Here is a 19,261-nt window from a genome sequence, read left to right as displayed (position 1 = left end):
GGGTCATTTAAAGGAACTCAGACATGACATTGCAGCAAAACCTTGGGATTTAAATGCCTTGACCCTCGTAACAGCCAGTGCAGGTATCTCTATTCCCATTTTATAGATGAGCCAAAGTAAAGCCTGGAAAGTTCTGAGTGATTTGTGTAAGATCATATAATTAATACATGGCAGAGGCAGGACTTGAACCCCAGTCTTTCTTAACTAAGGATGTTCTCCTCAAAAATGTTCCCTAAATCCACGAAATACACATTCACCAACATGCAGCTCCCATATCCCACCTGGGCTTATCCCAGGAGTCAGATGAAGGTGAGGGAGGTGGGTCAGAGACACTCAGGAGGCCCCAACAACAGAAATGCACTTTAGGAGTCCACAATAAAACGAGCGTTCTGAGTTTCAGTGGAATTGTTCAAATATTTCTGCCATTTGTGAAATTATTCATGACTAATATAAGCAAATTTTTTTAGAATATAAACAATATGCATTTTAACACATAATAAAAATCTAGAAAATTGGAAACAAAATGTCCAAAGTATAGGGATATTTGGTCATAATCAGTTGATGTGATATCATGCAATCTTTGAAAATGAGACTCATGAAGAATGACCAGTTAGCTTTGCATAGAGAAATCACGAAGACTTTCCTTCAAGGAAAAAGCTATGTATGATAAAATGTTAAGTGAAGAAAAGCAGAATGTCTCTTGCTATGATTACAACCAGACAAAATTATTTTGTACACAGATAAACACAGGAAGAGAAAAATGATAATATCTGACACGTAGCAATGTTGAGGCCATGTGACTTTTTCATCCAACATCTCTTTCACTGTGTTTAAAATACTGTGTAATTAAAACAAGCAGGAAAACAGATGCCGTGGGAAGGACTCGACTGTCACCTTCATAAGCATGTTCTCTTGGCCCTGGGAAACCTTGGCAACAGTCTCGGACAAACACCTCAGCCCTCTCTCTCCCCTTTCTAGCTAACAGTGAATGAGGGCCTCCACCAAAAAAGGCACCATCACAGGTGTGCGAGACACAAAGATAAAGATCTGGTGCCCGTACCTAAGGAGCTCCCCACCCTGTCAAAGACAGATATAAAGATAGATGTGGTGGACCAGGTAACAGGAACTATAAGAGTGGTCTGGCTGGGGGCTCTGGCAGGACCAAGGAGGGACTGGCTGTCCAAGGCCTGGGAGTCAGGAAGGGATTCCCAGAAGAGGTGATGTTGGAGTTGAGTCATGAAGGGCAAGTGGGAGTTCCCCAGGCCGGGCTGGTGGGGAGAAGGGCCCCAAGGCACAAGACCAGCAGGCACATGACATGTGGGGACTGTCAGGTTGGTGGGGCAGTGGGTGTCGGATGCATGGTTGCGCGTGGTAGAAAATGAGAATAGTGGGACAGAGTTGGCTGATGGGAGGCCTGGTGGGTCATGCCAAGGAAGTAAGACTGTCCCCTTTGGTGACACTTACCCGCTCCAGCAGGAGTATTTTCCCACCAGCATCAGTGACCATTACCTGTAGCCGCCTCATGGCCTCTGAATCCTGATCGGCCTTCACCTTGCAGGCCACGAGCAGCTGAGCTGTGGAAGCGGCGACTTGCTTGGCGGATGAGATGAGTTTTTCCTCACTGGCATGTCCCTGAACGGAGGCATTGGCCGCCTCACAGAGACTGCTGGTCGCAGCTGCCACCATGCGGGCCTGGGGACAGTCAACAGAGAAGTGACCCAAGGCCCAAACCTCCCACAGGGGCTCCCGAAAGCAAATGGGGAGGAAAAAGAAGGCGACTCACGGCCGAAATCAGTCCCTGTGACCACTGTCCGTCATCCGCGGCGTTGGCGGGGATGGAGCCCACCTAGAGGGTGGAGTTTAGGAATCTACAGTGAGAGCTGGAAGGCTCGGGGCGACCTGCAGCCCCTCAGACTCTACTCTGTTCGGCACCAGAAGGAAAAACATCTCAGACATGCAGCACCACCAGGTACTCCCGCCATCAGCACCAGCATGAGAATGGAGCCCCCTTTTCCATGTGGGAGGACTGTGGCCACTCCAAGAATGCACAGCACAGCACAGCCTGGCTGTTTTCCTCCTGGGCCACAAGGAGACCCTCTGAAAGGCTCTGAATGGCCTGTGTCGTTGCCAGGTATTGTGCTCCTGGGAAATGGCTCAGGAATGATAGATTGAGGCTGCCTTTACATGCTCATTTCCTTTGCTGACCTTTCTCCACTTCAAACACGGGAGCCTCCGAGGCCTCCTCTTTCAAGTGCCAAGGGAAACCTAAATCTCTCCTGATCACAGAACCTGAGGCCATGCTGTGATTTTCTGGCAGATGATGCAAAAATGGGTGGCACATTCCTTTAGTACAACGAAGTGCAGACTCTTAAGGAAATATAGACCGTTTTGTTGGGGGTGGGAAGAGAATTAAGAGGCAGGAAGTAAGATGATCTCTGCTTCTAGTTAGAAATTATGGCAACAAGTGAAATATTTTCTATCCAGATGTAGAGGGAATATTTATGGGAGGAAATACCTTTACATTTGTGGGAGGTTTGTGGAGCGGTAGTTGATGGCTCTTTATTTAAAAATTTTTAAAATTATTATTATTTTTTATCCTTACCCGAGGACATTTTTTTTCATTGCTTTTAGAGAGAGAGGGAAGGAGAGAGAAAAACATCCACGTGAGAGAGAAACATTGATTGGTTGCCTCCTGTACGTGCCTGGACTAGGGATCATATGGGTCCGAACTGGGGATTGAAATTGCAACCTAGGTATGTGTCCTGACCAGGAATCGAACCCGCAACCTTTCAGTTACAGGATGATGCTCCAACCAACTGAACCACACCGGCCAGGGCAGATGATGACTCTATTTGAATATGAAATTGAGGATTTGTCAGCAATTATAAGAAGCACATCAGGGCTTAGGGAATGTCAGGTAAACCCCAAGGTCCTGCATATAAACCTAGAGTTCATCCCAGTCCAGGTGAACATCCTTTAGCAACTTTTTAAATGCTTGAACACTGGACTCCCTTGGAGGACAGGGGCTCTGCCACATTCGAGTTAGATTCTTTAGACTTCAGCAATGTGTCTGGCACATAGTTGGCCCTTTATCAATAAACTGGAATTTTTAGGTAGGCCATTCTTCTCAATGACCCACTTTTGGCCTTTACATATTAATTGATCAACAAATACTTGGTAAGTAAGGTTAGCACTCTGCTACACCTATAGGGGAGAAGTGAGAAACGTAAAGGGACACACTGCATGCCACTCGGGGAGACGTACATATGTTTATATTGAATAACATACCACACAATGGTTTAGATAGAAAAGCCGGAGTATGCAGTTTACGATTAAGACATGGCTAATTCACAAGACACTTCCTGGAGGAAGATGGACAGGTACTGGTTGGGCATAACTTTCTGTCTGTGCTGCATACTCCTGGGTCAAGACACAATCATATCCATCTATCTGTACACTGGCAGCAAAGGCCTTTTAATATCAAACAGAAGTGACTGACAAGTATGATGACCAAACTTCCCAAACCCACAACCTGACAGGATTTCTGTAGTCCGTTTATATTGGAGAGGCTCTCTGCAGACACAATATGGATGGAGTGGTTTCATGTTGCATGGGAAACCAGGACACAGAGAGTATTTTAAACTGGAAAACCTTCCCATAGCGAGGATTAGTCTAATGTGCTATTAATTCTTTGGATTACTGAAAAAGAACCGTGCTTCCAGGCTAATGCAGATGGAATGGGTGACTGGAGATGAAGCAGATCAAAGACATCTCAGATTTAAAACCAGACTGGCCTTCTGGCCAGTGGGCTCAGGAAAATGGTAATTGCAGAACTGGAGAGCATTCCGCTACCCAGTGCTGAAGAGTCAATGGAGCCATTGGAGTTGGAAGACGGTATTATAAAGATCCTGCTTATATAGCCAGCCACCAGGGAAAGAGGACAGCTTATGTCTTTAAATAGCCTATTGTACAGTGGGAATATCAATGTCTTGTTCAGGCCCTGATCACTGCCTGGAGAGGGTTTCTTTCTTTAACCAGAAGCAGATGAGAGGCCTGGAAGCCAAACCCTTCATTCTGTTCATCAGGTTTAAGCAAACAGGTTTTGGGCAGTGGGGCAGACTGGCAGGTCAGTGAGGGAAGGCAAGGCACTGGTTTGATTGGTCAGGCCAAAAGCATTGACGCCTTTTCTTCACGGGCTCTCACTATGTGAACATCCCACTGCTTGGCCAATGGGGTTTACCCACCTTTCCTTGGGCTACCAGCTCCCTCTGGGCTGCCGAGGCTGATTTGACCAGGGCACTTGTGGCAGCAGCAATGGATTTAGCAGCTTCCAAGATCTGTTCTTCAAAATCCAGGGTCTCATCTGCTTGCTATAAGCAAAAAAAAATAGCATCACAGGCCATTCATATCCACAAAGGGCGCATTCTGCCAAGCTACTTACTGCTTGGTCACCTGGTTCTTCATCTGTCTTTTACTTTTCGTTGGCGAACCACACCCAGGTTGAAAGGCCTAAGCTGCCTCCCCGTGTCCCCTCTCTAAAGAGTGAAAGCTGCCAGCTCTAATATTCTGCACACATGTTAAATCAGGGAGTTCTAAGGCAGACTATTTTTCCAGGCCAGAATCTTTAAAGAGACAGAAATGCACTGTGAATCAACAACCTCAAATGGTTTCATCAGCATCAATAACCAAAATCAAAATAATCAATAATCAAAATCCAAAGTGTTGGTGGTGGCATATTCTTCCAGGGCTTAAGGCTCAAAAATGGCTATCAGTCATGAAAAAAAACCTTATTTTTCTGGGGTAAAAACAAAAGCAAAATAGCATTTGCATTTTTGTGGCTGAGCACGAAGAGAGTTACATACCAACCAAAGACCACCCCATGATGGAAAAGAAATCCATTAGGGTGGAGCTTGTTCAGTCACCTGGCCCCGGGGGCCCGGCGGCACCTGGGGAAGAGCCCTGGCCACCACTGCGCAGGTGCTGTCAGCTCAGCAGGCTCTGCTGTAGAGTCACCACCACCATGCCCTATGCTGCCAGAACGACCTGGGAAGTTGGAGAGAAGCTTTTGGGAAGTGGGGCAAATGTGAAGAGCTGGGTCCTGGGCTGGGGTGGGGTGGGGGGGATGGAGCAGCACCATTTGGGGTGGTCAGATAGATAACATTCAAGGTCCCCTGTAGCACTAACATTCTGTCAATAATGTTTAAATTCCCCTTAGGCCCCAGAATGTTGAAGATATGGCTGGTACCTTTTAGGTATTAAGAGATGATGATTAGGTGTAGTGATAGTTTTCTTTGCATGTGTGTGGTAAAATACACATAACATAAAATTTACCCTCTGGACCAATTGTAAGTATATGAGTCAGTGGCATTAAGTACATTTGCAATGCTGTACAATAGCAATACGGTTTTAAAAGTGCCTACTATGTGCCAAGCAGTTTCTTAGGCACTTTCATGTATATTATCTTATTTATCACCCAAAAAAGAGGGGGAAAAATCCTGTACTGTAGTTATCTACATCCTTATATTTATGGTGAGAAAACTGAGGCTCAGCGAAGTGAAAAATGGGGCTCCAAATCACGTGGAAGCACAAAAAATCTAAGCCAGACCTCAACCTAAATCTCTCTGATTCCTCAATATGTTTTACTAGCCAAGGGCCACTGTACCCCCCTTTCCCCGCCCGGGCATCAGTGACGAATAATTTCGGGTCAGAGGCTCAAGGTCGGCTCGCTAATAGTCCCATATGAGACATCAAACAGGAGAGATACACGGATACAATTCTTTTCCAGTTCCCTATTCTTAATGGTCACATCTTGAATCACGAGAGATGCCAATCTCATTTTCGTTTTTACAACCCAAATTATCAAAATAACATTTCAGTGCATATGCAGTGGGTCCGAAAGACAGCAGCGGCACGTGAGAAGCTCTGAGGCAGATGCTGGAGAGTCTTTCTTTTTCTGATAGTCTTGCTCTAGGAGCATTCGGGACAGGAATGGATTCAGGTCCAGTGGAATCATTTTGGATTCTTCATTATGGGGCGGGAGTGGGGGAGTAGTAATGGTGGAATATAAAATTTGTTTACTGAAATATAAAAATGACTCATTATAAGACACTCTGGTGTGAAAGGTATTGTTATGCACAGGCCCCAAAGAGATGATACTAGGCTCTGATAAATGTATTCAATGAATTAACGCTCTTTTGAAAATTCATTCTGCAAAAGAAAATCAAGCATATAACAGATTAAGGCACCAAGGAAATCACAGAATTTCTGAGTCCAAAAGGAGCCCCTCCTCATTTGCAGCTTAGAAAACAGACCTGTGGTGGCTCCCGGAAGCCTCCTGATTCCTGTCTCAGGGGCCTTGGCTACAATATGTGTTGTGAGATTTAGTCTTCTTGACAGGGTGGAGCACCCATCCAGAGTTTCTGATTTCCCAAATTTTAGGATTCACAAATACGGTATTTCCTTAAAATGAAGTGCTAACTGTAAGCATGGATAAATGTGATGAAATCATCTCATTACAACTGATTTGAAAGCTTGTCCCATGTCTTCTGCTGCCCTGCAGGTTTTTTGTTATTATTATTATTATTTTGGTAAAACACATGCTTGAAATAGATATTCCACTTTGAAATATTTTTGACACCCACTGATTTTTCTTACAATGGGAACTGCTGTGATGCCCTTTGATGGATTTTTATTTTTCTTTACATAACATTTCTATGCTTTCAATGGACACAGCAGCCAACCTTATTTCTGGGAGACACTTGCTCTGATGAAAAAGTACAAGAGAGTTTCGCAGGGAAGGCTTCATAAAGCTGACTGGGATGGCAACAGGGATGGAGGGCGAATGCTTAGATGCAGCCATTTGGGCAGTTCCCTGATGAAAGCTGCCACCTGTCGCTGGATCCAGGCCTTTCTGCAGGCCAGGTTGATCATTAGTACTAACCCCCACCCCGTCTCTCCTGCTGCAGACTGACGTCAACACCTGAGGTTTCCTTGTAGCATACAACTTCTAGCCTCAGCGAAATGGGATCTCCCCATGCCCAGGAGGCTTGGTGAGAAGCCAAGCACCCCAGTCAGGGTGTCCCATTAGCTTCTGCTCCCACCAGCACAGAGGTTAGAATCTGGGAGAAGGGCGGTGAGGGCGGCCGGAGAAGAGAGCAGGACGCACACTGCTTAACCACAGTACGAAAAAGGAGAGAAACAGAGTTGGCTCAGTCTTTGAAGGACTGTTTTAAATAAAAGGATCACAGTTAAAATGCAGGATTTGTTAACAGGCCAAACCCTACTGTAGCTGGGATATTGGGGAGAAGCTGCTGTAAGGAGACCTAGGCGAGGAATCTGGAGACTCAGGGCACCATGGGCTGGGTGGTCGGGCTCCCTCACTGATTCCTCGTTCTCTGCTACCCACCAGAGAGGCTCCGTTGGTTGGTCTCTTAAGACACTCTTCAGCTGAGAGATTTTACTGATCTAACCAATGGTTCCCGAATTTATCCCTGTGATTTATGGAAGACTGAGTGAAATTTTCACTCCTGAGTTTTTCCTTCCCCCTCACACCCCAACAATTGGAGCCATTAAGATTGTTAAAATAATTATAACTAATGCTATATTTCTTTAAAGCTACTCACATCAAGTGAAGGCAATGAACTTAAGGAAATACTTTCATTAAACGGGTTATTCTGATAGCTTTTGCAGAATCACCTGAGCATCTGGTTAAAGCTGCAGACTGTGTTCCAGTAGGTCTGAGGTGAGGCCTGGGAACCTGTATTTCTAACAGAGGCATTCTGGCCAACCCTGTGGGAAATGCTGGCCTGGGTTAAGGAAAAATAGACACTCACTAACTGAATCCCATCAGCCTCTCATCTCCTCCAGGGCACAGACTGTGTTTTATTCAACTTATGTCTCTTGAGCACAAAATCAGACAGAGAAGCCCATGTGATAAAGGCTTGGTGAATGAATGTATTTATTCAAAATGAGTCTTCTGAGTTCTAGAGTTCAGCCAGAGGACAATTTACATGGTTAGAGAAGGAGAAAGGCATCAAGTAAGCATCCACATCAGTAACTGTCCATTCCTGATTCCTGGGGGATGAAGGCATGCACAACCATGCACAGCCTCCAGTCCGTTTAAAGCCGTGGCTTGTTCATTGTACACTCTGCCTGCATCCTCAAGTGGCCTGCAGAGTTGGTGACACTTAGTCAGGCACGTACAAATGTAAACACAGTGGCATTTTCAGCATTTTACAAAGAGGCTCTCAATAAAACAGTACGGGGTAAAATAACAGATGTGCAACTAAGAATCTCTTCTGCTTTATGAAGGTGTTAGCTGCAGCCTCTGAGACCTGAATCTATTCTCTCTTCTTTGGTACCATGTTCTTTTCCCCTCTCCCCTCCACTTGAAAAGGCTGTTGGCCAGGTCACCACTAACTCATAACAATTGTCTTTCCTGAAATATCTAGCAGACTAGCCAAGGGTGGGTTTCTCCCCACCTTGGTCTTTGGGTAGCTTTGAGATTGGTTTAAGCACCCCTTTGCTGATCTTTTTCTTGTTTGGCGATCTTACACAGAGCTTCCCTTTTAAAAAGATAGAGGTCTGGTGCATTAACTCCCTCAGGGAAAGGCCACACTCTGGGTTGACTCTTTGCTGCCTGCTCCGCACATCTGGAGAGCTTTGAGTGTTTTACTCCAATTGGTCTAAAGTTTAGGGAGCTGAAGTTCCCACTGGGGCAGGGGAGGGGAAATAAGGGTGGAAAGGAACAGAAAATGGGAGGCTTTTCTTCATTTTCATAGTATCATCTGCCTTTAAAGGATTTTGAGGACAGTCTTTGCAGCAATTCATTCATTTTTGCAACCTCCTTCCCTCCTATTTGACAGGCTGTTACAAATAATGTACTAATATACATGGAGCAAAACTGACTCAGTAAATATTAATTGACTACTAGCAATTCCCCCTGGCTGGTTTGGCTCAGTGGATTGAGCGTCGGCCTGCGAGCTAAGTGTCGCTGGTTCGATCTTCCAGTCAGGGTACATCAGAGAAGGAAAACTCTGATTCCAAAAAACCTCCGCTGCCTTGCGGCATACCTCTTCAGGGGAAAGGCTAAGGGAGTAAACCCCGACAGAAAATTCGGAGCCGGAGTCCCTAAGGCGGTTTGATGTTGTAGTCAACACTGGCAACTCCTACAGCGCACCTGAAACCAAGCTGTATTGACTCCGTCTTTCCCTTGGATCCTTCAGCTGCGAAGAGAGGGGGGGGGGGGGGTCTGCTGCATGGGCAACAGCAGACCCTTCATATCACCCTGCCCAGGCTCTGTAGCTTCAGCTTCACTGGAGAGGACACTCCAGCGTCATCGTAAGATGTCGATTCAACACGGGAGGAGACAGATACCGTGTCACTCCCGAGTCGGACTGCACAACCATTCTCGGCGGTGCAGATAGACTCTTAAGAAGCTACACCATCGTCTCTCGAGACGGACGGCTGCCGACGACTAGCAATTAATTTCATTACTATTTCTACTACTACATATATTTTTTGTGGTCTTGTTTTTTTCAGGCTTTGGGCTAAGCTAGTCTGTTTTCCCTTTCTGAATGTTATTTTCCACTCATAATTCTAATAACAGTTCTACCTGTTGTTTCTGATTAAAACCTAAAATAGTTATAAATAAAAACACAAATCCAAGATAAATGAAGTATCAAGTGACACATGATACAGATTGGCACTGCTTCCAGCTTCTCCCTCAACACCCAACCAGAAGATGGATAACCTGGGTTTTAGTCACTGATCTGCACTTTCTGGCCGTGACTTTGGGGAATTCGCTCCCCCTTCTCTGGTACCAATCAGTTTTCCGTCCATAACTTGAGGAGCAACTCAACCCTCCTGGTCCTTCAGCTGAGAAAAGTTATGGTTTCACATTAAACCCTTCTTGGAAGGCACTGACTAAAATAAGCAGGGAATACTGTTTCTCTTCCTTCCTCTCTGTTGGCCTCTTCATGGAGGAGCCTGGCCTCCTTCCTGCAGTGCCTTTACCAATCTGCCCCAGGCCCATCCTCCCTGACAGGTCCCAGGGCAAGTGCAGGGCAGAGGAAGAGCAGTTCCATCCTCTTTCTTTCCCTTTTCTTTGTGGATCACACTCCTGCAACCCTGCAGCCCCTTCTCTCAATGAACTTGAGGCAAAGGAGCAGAAGTCACCCATAGGATATGGATATGGCCAAAGGGTCACTGCCCCAATTTCTGTCTTCCTCCATGAAACCTCTGAGAGATGCCTTGCTGAGAGCTGATAAATAGTCACGACTTTTCTCACGACTGGCCACAGAACCAATACAACTCGTGGTGCCATCCTCCCAGTTAGGAATCATGCTTTGTTCGGTGTCACTGAAAGTCCTGCAGAATGTTTGCCACGAGAAACAAGGTCATAGCACATCAGAAACTTAACAACATTCTTTGGAGATATATATGTGTATATATATAAAGTATGAACATTCTGAATATAATTCAAATGCCCCCGAGGGAAAAAAGGAAGCCAAACCAAGGCGTTCTGCAATGCGAGGGAGGCATTTCCTGCCAGTTGGAAGCTGAGTGGAACAGGCAGCCACGTTTCTCCTTTTTCTGTAGTGAGTTTGGCTGCTACTATTTGCTTCTGGAATGGAATTGAGAGGTGCCTTGGGGGAGACCTTAGCCTGTATCCAAAGACCCAACTGCACCAGAGTCAGACCAGCTTCTTCTTTGGAGAACTCATGGGAGGGTGTTTTTAGGACCACTATCCTAAATAGTTCAAATAAAAGGGAAACCTCTTAGAACAAATGGAACTGAGAAGGGCTTAGATCTTGACACAGGGCCTTGACACCCTCCATTCCCCAGGGAAAGTTCCAGGGAAACTGTTAACAGATAAAGTGGGTGACAGATAGAAAGCACTGACATGGTTATGCCTGCAACCTGGGGAGGGACCACCTTCCGCATCCAGATGTGGAGCAAACGCACACTCACGCAGTATCCATTGGAAAAGGTCTGAGCTTGTACCACCAGTATCTTGGGAGTCGTTTTCCCATAGTATCCACTGTTTTAGCACGTTTTTTGAAAGTAAAAAGTAATGCCATTGAAATGATTCTGTGATTGCTATTTCTGTTTGATGGAAAAACTCTTAAAGATTTTGTCATGCTCTCTCAGAAAAAAAGGCACTTGAATGTCTATATAGGAAACATGGACAAAGAAAAGGTAACAGAGTTCTTTCAAGGGTTAATCAGATAAATTTGTTACACATGAACACCTTGATATGAACCCTGTGTGTGTCTGAGTAGGGTCTGACAAGGAACTACTACGGTTCTACTAGTAGGGAGCTCCCTGAGAACATGTGCAGGCCGAGTTCCCCACACACCTTTGCTTTTCACACCCCACACATCTCCTGGCCTGGAACCAATCAGTAGCAGATAAGCTCAGAGTCCACACTTTGGCCATATAGAAAATACTACATCTGCTTTTCTTGCTCCCTGATCATCTGGTTGCCTTTCTTATGCACCCAATTAATCAGTATAGCATGCTGATCTATAGCAAAATTACCAAAAGAAACATGAAAACCACATCAATTGTAATGAATGAGCTTTACCTTAAGGTTCTTTTAAAACTGCATTTTTCTTTATTCATAATAATTTGCCATCTCTTTTCCCTGACCATTTGCCATTTTGGTCAAATAGCTTCAACTGCACTGAAAACCCCAAAGTTCTCTAGCTGGGTGAAGTCGGCACTGATTTTGCCAGCATCTTGAAAACTGTCTGCAAGAGCTCCTGCTGACACACACTCATGGGTCACTTCTCAGTGGAAAAAGATTCCGAGGATGAGCTCTGCTTTTTAGCTCCCCCCTTGTCATTGCTTTTCTGCTGTCACCGCTGCAGTGACCTGTCACTCTGCATTCACCCCAAGCAACTTAGAGATGGCTCCTAGACATTACCAAAGGAAGCCTTCCTGAGCCACCTGTTCAATCCACTGGCTCACCACCTGTGAGGGATATTACCTACACACAGGAGCACTCTAAAAGAACACCTTGCCCAAAAGTTGAGCTATTAGCATGATAGTACTCTTTCCAGGAAGCAGTGTTCACAGTCTTTTGTTGAGAGAGATCAGAACGCACTCACACATACCTCACCGGCTCTTCTAGGAGGGAGAGGTCAAAGTCAGCCGAAGAAGGCAGTTCTGTGCCAGAAAAAATATTTCATAATCTTGAACTTCCTGTTGCACCCAATTAGGCTATGGAATTACTTTCTGATTGTCGGCTTAGTCTAAATATTGTCAACTTTTACTGACAAGTTAACTTATAACAGGAAATTCAACAGACAGAGAGTACAGTCCACACTGCATTATCTTTATTAGATATATTTAGTCCTAACCAAGGCTTGCATGAAGCCCAGTGACTCATCATCCATACAGCTGGTATGGCTGATTTGGTTTACACATTTTGTTACCATAGGTGGAAAGGAAAAGTTAGAGAGTTGATTTGTGCTTGAGTTTTTGATGAAAATTCAATGATGAAAATTACTAATTTCTAAATTGAAGATCAGGGTACAAATGAACTAAAATGAAATATAAGCCTAGATGTGTTTGGAGATTATAATCCTGACCTTTATTTCATGTCACAGACATGGGGCAGAACCTTCCACTTTTCCAATGAGCATGTCCCTTGAGGATTCATCACTGCAAAAACTAAGCTGCACATAGCATCTCAAGCTCTTTTGGAACATCAATAATTATGATTTCTTTCTATAATACAATAATCTAGCAATACTGGTACAGGTTTCCAATGCTACAAGAAGAAATGGAATATAACATAATGAAATGTAATGAACACTCCATTTTCCAAGTCTACTTGTGATTTTAACATATTCTTTCCTGTTGCCTTAAAACTGTATTAGGAACCCCCGGAGACAGGGCAAGACACTGTAGGAATATGTTTGATATATAGTTGGATTAAATAACAACCTAATATATCAAACATATCACACAGAGGCCTGCAGAAAAGGCATCCAGGTCTGACTGAGCTCGAGAATAGGCACAGTACTGCAGGCTGCGCTGTGGGGGGTGGTCACCACTGCAACCCCTTTACCTGTCTGTGGAGCACAGTCTGTCTGCAAGTGTGGAATCGGCGCCATGAGCGATACTGTAGGCACGTGCACCAGAGCTCGCCGACATGCTCATTTGGCCTCTATACCATCTTCCCAAGCAAACGGTGGACTCAATGGTGCAAACTTGTTCGTTATTCATGTCTGGGAGATTCCAGGCAAAAAAGAGGTGCTTAAGTGTTAAGGGCCTGAAGTGGGAATAAACCAGGAATCATCTTCATAAACCACAGACTATTCTACTTTTAAAATAGGCAACCTGAGAATGTGGTGAGCAAAACAATTTAAACAAAAACATTGCCCATCCCCGAAACTCTTCCTCAAAGCAGTGCAAATGCTGCCTAGTTATGGAAGGACAGTGTGCTCACCCCCTACTGAGGGCTATGTGTTGTGTGTAGAGGTACAGAAATGGGGATTCATAGCGATTGCTTATTCACAGCTATCCTAAGTTTTGTTTTATCTTTTCAGATTATGGGAGGGAATGGAGAAAAGAGATTAATCTCAATAGATCGGTTGATTTGGGTGTAAAAATGGGATTTTTTTTTTAAGCTGGGGAAATAAGTTCCTTTATAAAGCCAAGGAAGATATTTTATTCATGCAGATATTACCACAAAGCAGATGGCATTCCCAGACAGGTAACAAAAACTATGTTTTATTTTTGTGTGTGTGCTAATGGCTTTATTGACTGATTCATGAATCAGGCAGCATCCTGTCTGGTAAACAGAAAGGTATTTTCACAAAAGCTTTGGTTTTGGTGGATGATTTCCTCAAAACAGTTTTATAGATAATATAAACTATATGGTGGGAGCCTCTGGTCATTGGGCAGAGAGAGACTTCAGATTACTCTCAAGCACTCTAGAAGTTCCAAGCACCCTTCCTAATAGGAAGATGGGAGAGACCTAAAGCAGGTGGCTCCATAACGAAACGTAGGGACTCAAATTAACAGTTAGGCTAACTAGGACCTTACTCAAAGGATATCTCAGCTCTCCATTAAAACAAAACAAAACCAACACTGTAAACATGAAGGCTGAATGATCCTGAGTAGTGTGGGACGTGACCATGTGCCCACGTTAGCAGCCATCATTAATTTACGCGCTCTCATTAGACCCTCCCACCACCCCAATTCCACCATTCTTATAGACTCCCCACCTGTCTCCTTCATATGCAAGTGATTTTTACAGAGTTGTAACCATACAAGTACACAATTTTGTATTGTTTCTCTTTTTTAAACTTTACATTATTCTATGAGCATCTTGATGCTACATAATCTTATCAACCATTCTTTTTAATAGCCACATCCTTTTCCTTCAAGGAGACATTCAGGACACGTCCAGCTTCTCACTGCTACAAACAAGGGTGAAAGGAACAACCCTCTCACACACACACAACTTTTTTCCTTTTTGGATTTCATTCTCAGGACAGATTCCAGAGCTGGGATTAATGGCTTCAAGGGTATGGGCAAACTGAAAACCTCTCCCGTGGGACTGCACCAGCCTCTCTGACACTGGGTGGGCCAAGAGGACTGGTCCGGACTAGAACTGCCACCCACACACACTGCTGTCAGCTCAGGCCTGGCCCCCCGACACTGGCCAGGTAACCTGCCTGATTCTGCATCAGTAGAGCAGGGATGGCAACAGTGCTGCCTCACAGACTTGTGAGGACCAGATGAGTTAACCCACGTAAAGCGCCTAGAAGATTGCCTGGCACATGCTTGGCACCCAATCAACGGAACCTTTTGTTTTGCTCTTCTTTCTTCCTTCTTTTTCTTCTTCTTTGTGCTTAGGCCATCAGCTCATGGTTCTACGGAATAATTTTTATTTCAGGCACTTTCCTAGGAGGTAGTAGATAAAAGTCCCCAAAGCCTATGTTCAGTGAGACTGACACAGTTACTGCTTACTAAGTCTTACTGTATACCAGGCACTGTGTTCTTAAGTTAGCTCATTTGTTATAACAACAATCCTATTGGGTAGAAACTCTAATAACTTTGTTTTTCAGATCGAAACTCGTCAGGTCAATAAACAGCCGGTAGAGGGAAACCCAGATTCAGAGACAGACAAGGATGCAGAAGGACCTGGCAAAAGGACAAAGGGAACAGGATTGCAACAGGAGCTCTTGGAATATGGTGACATGTTAATGTTAAATGAGTACCAGACTAATTCTCAAGGAGAATGAGTGTCCACTGACAGGACTTCAGCATTAGCAGGCAGAAGCTTTCCCAAGAGAGGCCACTTGTTATAAATCATGTATGGAAAAGGAAAAACAAATTAAGCATGAGCTCTCTAGATATTAGTCAATGATGGCTGTTTGCTTTTTAAGTTGAAAGTACATTTTCCATTCACAACTAGCTTGATTTACAAAGCAGAAACAGATATAACCAGGAAATGGAGTTGCTCCTATACCCTCACTTAGCTCTTAAGTTTGTTAAGAAAAACTCATTGTCAGATAACCCGAGATCCTCAGGTTAGATGCCAGTGAAGAGAACCTTGAGAAATCCCAAAATCAGAAGCCAAAACTCTTCAATTACATTTTGATGAGAAAAAATTGTAAATGTGTTTACCGAGTCTAGAGTGACTCTTAGGAGATTGGGTCTAAGATTTCCATGGTTTTAAGAATGTTCCCCAGCTTAACAGATTCACTGTCTGCTCACGTGTACTTGACACACAACACTGACCCAGGCAGGCACTGCTTTGGGGCGGTTTGGTGTATTCCGGCACTCACACTCCCTCTTTTGGTCTCACAAAAAAAGGTAGAATTTGATCAAGGTCTACATAAACTGAGGGGCTCAACTTTTTTTGAGGGGAAAGGTCAGATTTTATTTCCCAATGTATTTGGGTCCTTGGAAGGGAGGTAAGGTTACAGGTACCAGAAGAAACTTGCTTGAATAAACCAAAAAAGAGGCCTCCTCTGGTTCTACTATCTTCTCAAGGTGGGGTGGTTATAGCTTCTTAACAGGGTTGGGCTTTGCCCCCAGACAGCACTAGCTCACCACCCTTTTTACTTAATAATTGTCCTCCCTACTGCACAAACTTAATGGCTCTTTCTCTTAACACATATTCATGGTCTTAAGTTCTAAACACTTATCTAGATGACAAATACAGCTGGAGAACACACATTATCCAATCACAGTCTCCAGCATATACTGAAAAATTTAATTATTGGGTGCACTTTTGAGAGTCATATGGCCTTCTTTTAATTTTTTAGAAAAGGAGAGACCCAGTGTTGCTATTTCTCTATTAAAGGCATATGGAAACTAGAAAATCTGAGGGTGACAATCTCACATTCAGTAATAGGGACTTTTTAAAGGAAGCATCCAATACCTGCTTTATATCTATAATGGAACTAAATCAAGATTGTAAATGTCTCATTCTTCCTCTGGATATCCAAAGGTATTTTTCTGGGTGGTTAACCTAACTCTCCCACTGGGTTTTTTCCATACCCTGTAAAAAGGTGCTGGACAGGTAGAGCAGGTTTGTAGTTTGCTAACCACTCAGAATAAGAGGAGCTCCCTGCAGCAGACCTAGTTCTGTTTCACAGCCATACATCGGAAGACCTACCAACACAGACAAACAGCCACACACGGACACTCACTTTTGGTTTTGCTCTTGGCTTCAGTTGCTCTAACTTCTTAGCAGCAGCCTCAATGGATGCTGCAGCCCCCAGTAATTCTGTTTCTGCAATGACGGTTGGGTCTTCTGGATCCACCCACTCTGTTCCTAAAAATCAGTCCAAACAGGGTCATTCTTGGTAGCTGTGAACCTCAGGGTACTGGCTTAATTACAAAGAGTATCTGGACTTGCATGCAGAGAAGTTCCATGAGCCTAGTAGGTGCACTGTCCTAGGGGATTGACTCTCTGGCTCTCAGAGAGCAGCTGGGTGCAGAGGGGCACCTGTCTAATTCTGGTTTTCTACACCAGCTGTGCATACAGCCCTACCAAGGAGCAGTCATCAGTGATAGTTTCAAAAATCAGTATTTAATGGATCAAGGCCAGCTTTAACATGACTCTGACCTCTAACTTAGGGCCCATGACTAAAAGCAAGCAACCTCAGGAGACTTGAGACCATGCTGAGCACAAAGAGGATTACTATGCTCTTCTCCTGGGCACTCATGAGGAATGGCCAGTCACCTCAATTCAAACAAAGAGACACTGGTGAGAAAACCTTTCCCTGGTGAGTTAATTGCTTCTATGGAATCATGAAGGGGTGTGCCAACAATGTACCCAGAAAGCATCATTTTCTAAACATGAAGGATAGTATTTAAATAAGAATAAGTATTCTGATGAAAGAAAACACAGAAAAAATAAGTGGTGAGACCTTTAAAAGAGACGTGAACAGTTCTAGATGGATTAAGCCATTGGTCCCCAACCTTTTGGGCAACAGGGATCCATTTAATGGGAGACAATTTTTCCATGGACCTTGGCGGGGGGTTTGAGGGTATGGTTTTGGGATGAATCAAGTGCATTACATTCAAGCACATTACATTCAAGCTCACCTCCTGCTGTGCGGCTCGGTTCCTAACAGGCCTAGACTGGTACTGGCCCATGGCCTGGAGGTTGAGGACCTCTAGATTAAGCCATTTAAGTCCTTAACATAAAGACTGGAGAAAAGACTTGCTTCAGGAGAATATGACGTTTTAAATCTAATTCTATTCCTATTTGCTTAAAAAAAAAAAGTACCTCACTATATTCCTTCTGACTGCATAGGCCAAGAGGGCTTGTGTTGCTGCATGTTGTCTTTGCTCAGTTTGCTGTACTGGCACTGCCTTGGGGTGGTGCCCCACGGAAGGACACAGGAGGGTCCACCCTACCTTTCATGGCTTCTGCTGCCTGAATGAGCTCAGTCACAGCGCCGGCGACTCGCTTGGAGAGAGCAGCCAGCTGGTGCTTGAGTTCCGGGGTTGGTTTCTGAAGAACCTACAAGTGAAAAACAAGCCAAATGTGTAAGGAAGATGGCAACCATTGCGATAGAAAGCACACTCTTACTGGTGGGCACAGTTGGACATTCTGGTTTTAGGTTGTAACTCTGTCACCAAGTGACTGCAGAATCCTGGGGAAAACATGTAAAACTCACTGATCTTCAGTCTCATATGAGAAATAATAGCGGGCCAGGGCTTTCTCTGTAGTCCTTTCTGACATATTTCCTTAAGATCATAGAGGAGACAAAAACCTTATTTGACCTTTATTTATACCTCCATTGTCCTTTATTTGTACTTCTGCTTGTACATAAAATATAGACATGCACACGAAAATTACCCATCATTACCCAAGAACACTCTGAGTGGACACAAAAGCCCAAGGCCATGGGTCAGCTGGAACTTGTGACAAAACAAATGTGGTACCAGAAGAAGAAATGTTATCACTCAGATGGGGTCTTGGGAGCAAAATCATCAAGACAGCAACAATAACCAACTAATTAGGAGGGTTGTTCCTAAAAGAATGATCCATTTCTAACATTTTCACTGCAAGCTCTTCTGGGGGAAAAGTCACAGACTTTCCCTCTTTTGAACTAGTTCAAAGGTTTGTAAAAATGTCTGTTGCTTTTTTTTTTGTGGTGTTAAAAATATATATATTGGAACTGCAACCCACAATCTAACTTAAAAGGCATCCCAGCTGAATTCTTCCCAAATTCATTCCAGAACAGTACTAAGAAATGGACAGAGAGCTCCTCACCAACCTTCGCCATGGATTTACATTCTGACTTATACCCACTTGTTCCTTCCTAATTTCAAAATTCCTCTTCCAACATTCTTTGCTTCATCTCCTCCCATGTTGTGCAATGGTAATCTTCAGATTTAGAAATGTTTTAGACATTCCGGAGAAAAGCACAACCGCTGTCTCCTTCTAGACAATTTTGGAGCCTCTGAGCAGGGAATGAGGCATGGGCTCAGGGATTGGAAAGATCTGTGTTTGAACCTGGCTTTGCCTGCAACTGGTTTGTGACTGGGCAGACTACTGAACCCCTTAGAACTTGTTTTCTGCTTGTGACACTGGGGTAATGCCTATATTTCAGGGCTGCCATAAAGATCAAATGTAATAATAAATGGCAAGTATCTTGCTCAATGAGACATAGTAGGCATTCATTGAATATTAATTCCCTTCTTGGTATCCCATCCCCTCTTTCACCTAGCCAGGTACATATTCATTCTCAGGAGTCTGAAAAAGATGACTTTTGAA

General features: G+C 44.1%; 1 protein-coding gene across 1 annotated transcript in view; it reads right to left on the bottom strand.

Moving 5' to 3' along the window:
- TLN2 (talin 2) overlaps positions 1 to 19,261 on the bottom strand; it is a 426,734-nt gene that overhangs the window by 3,965 nt on the left and 403,508 nt on the right. Inside the window, exons 56-60 of the mRNA XM_090270695.1 lie at positions 17,896 to 18,001; positions 16,680 to 16,804; positions 4,245 to 4,370; positions 1,784 to 1,846; positions 1,465 to 1,692 (exon numbers count right to left, since the gene is read on the bottom strand). Coding sequence (XP_090126821.1) covers positions 1,465 to 1,692; positions 1,784 to 1,846; positions 4,245 to 4,370; positions 16,680 to 16,804; positions 17,896 to 18,001 — 648 coding nt within the window. The remainder of the gene's footprint in view (positions 1 to 1,464; positions 1,693 to 1,783; positions 1,847 to 4,244; positions 4,371 to 16,679; positions 16,805 to 17,895; positions 18,002 to 19,261) is intronic.

This window comes from Furipterus horrens, unplaced genomic scaffold (genome assembly GCF_987537825.1).
Source record: "Furipterus horrens unplaced genomic scaffold, mFurHor1.1.pri manual_scaffold_3, whole genome shotgun sequence".
NCBI lineage: Eukaryota > Metazoa > Chordata > Mammalia > Chiroptera > Furipteridae > Furipterus > Furipterus horrens.
Note: the sequence above shows the minus strand (reverse complement) of the source record. Positions and strands in the feature narration are given on the sequence as shown.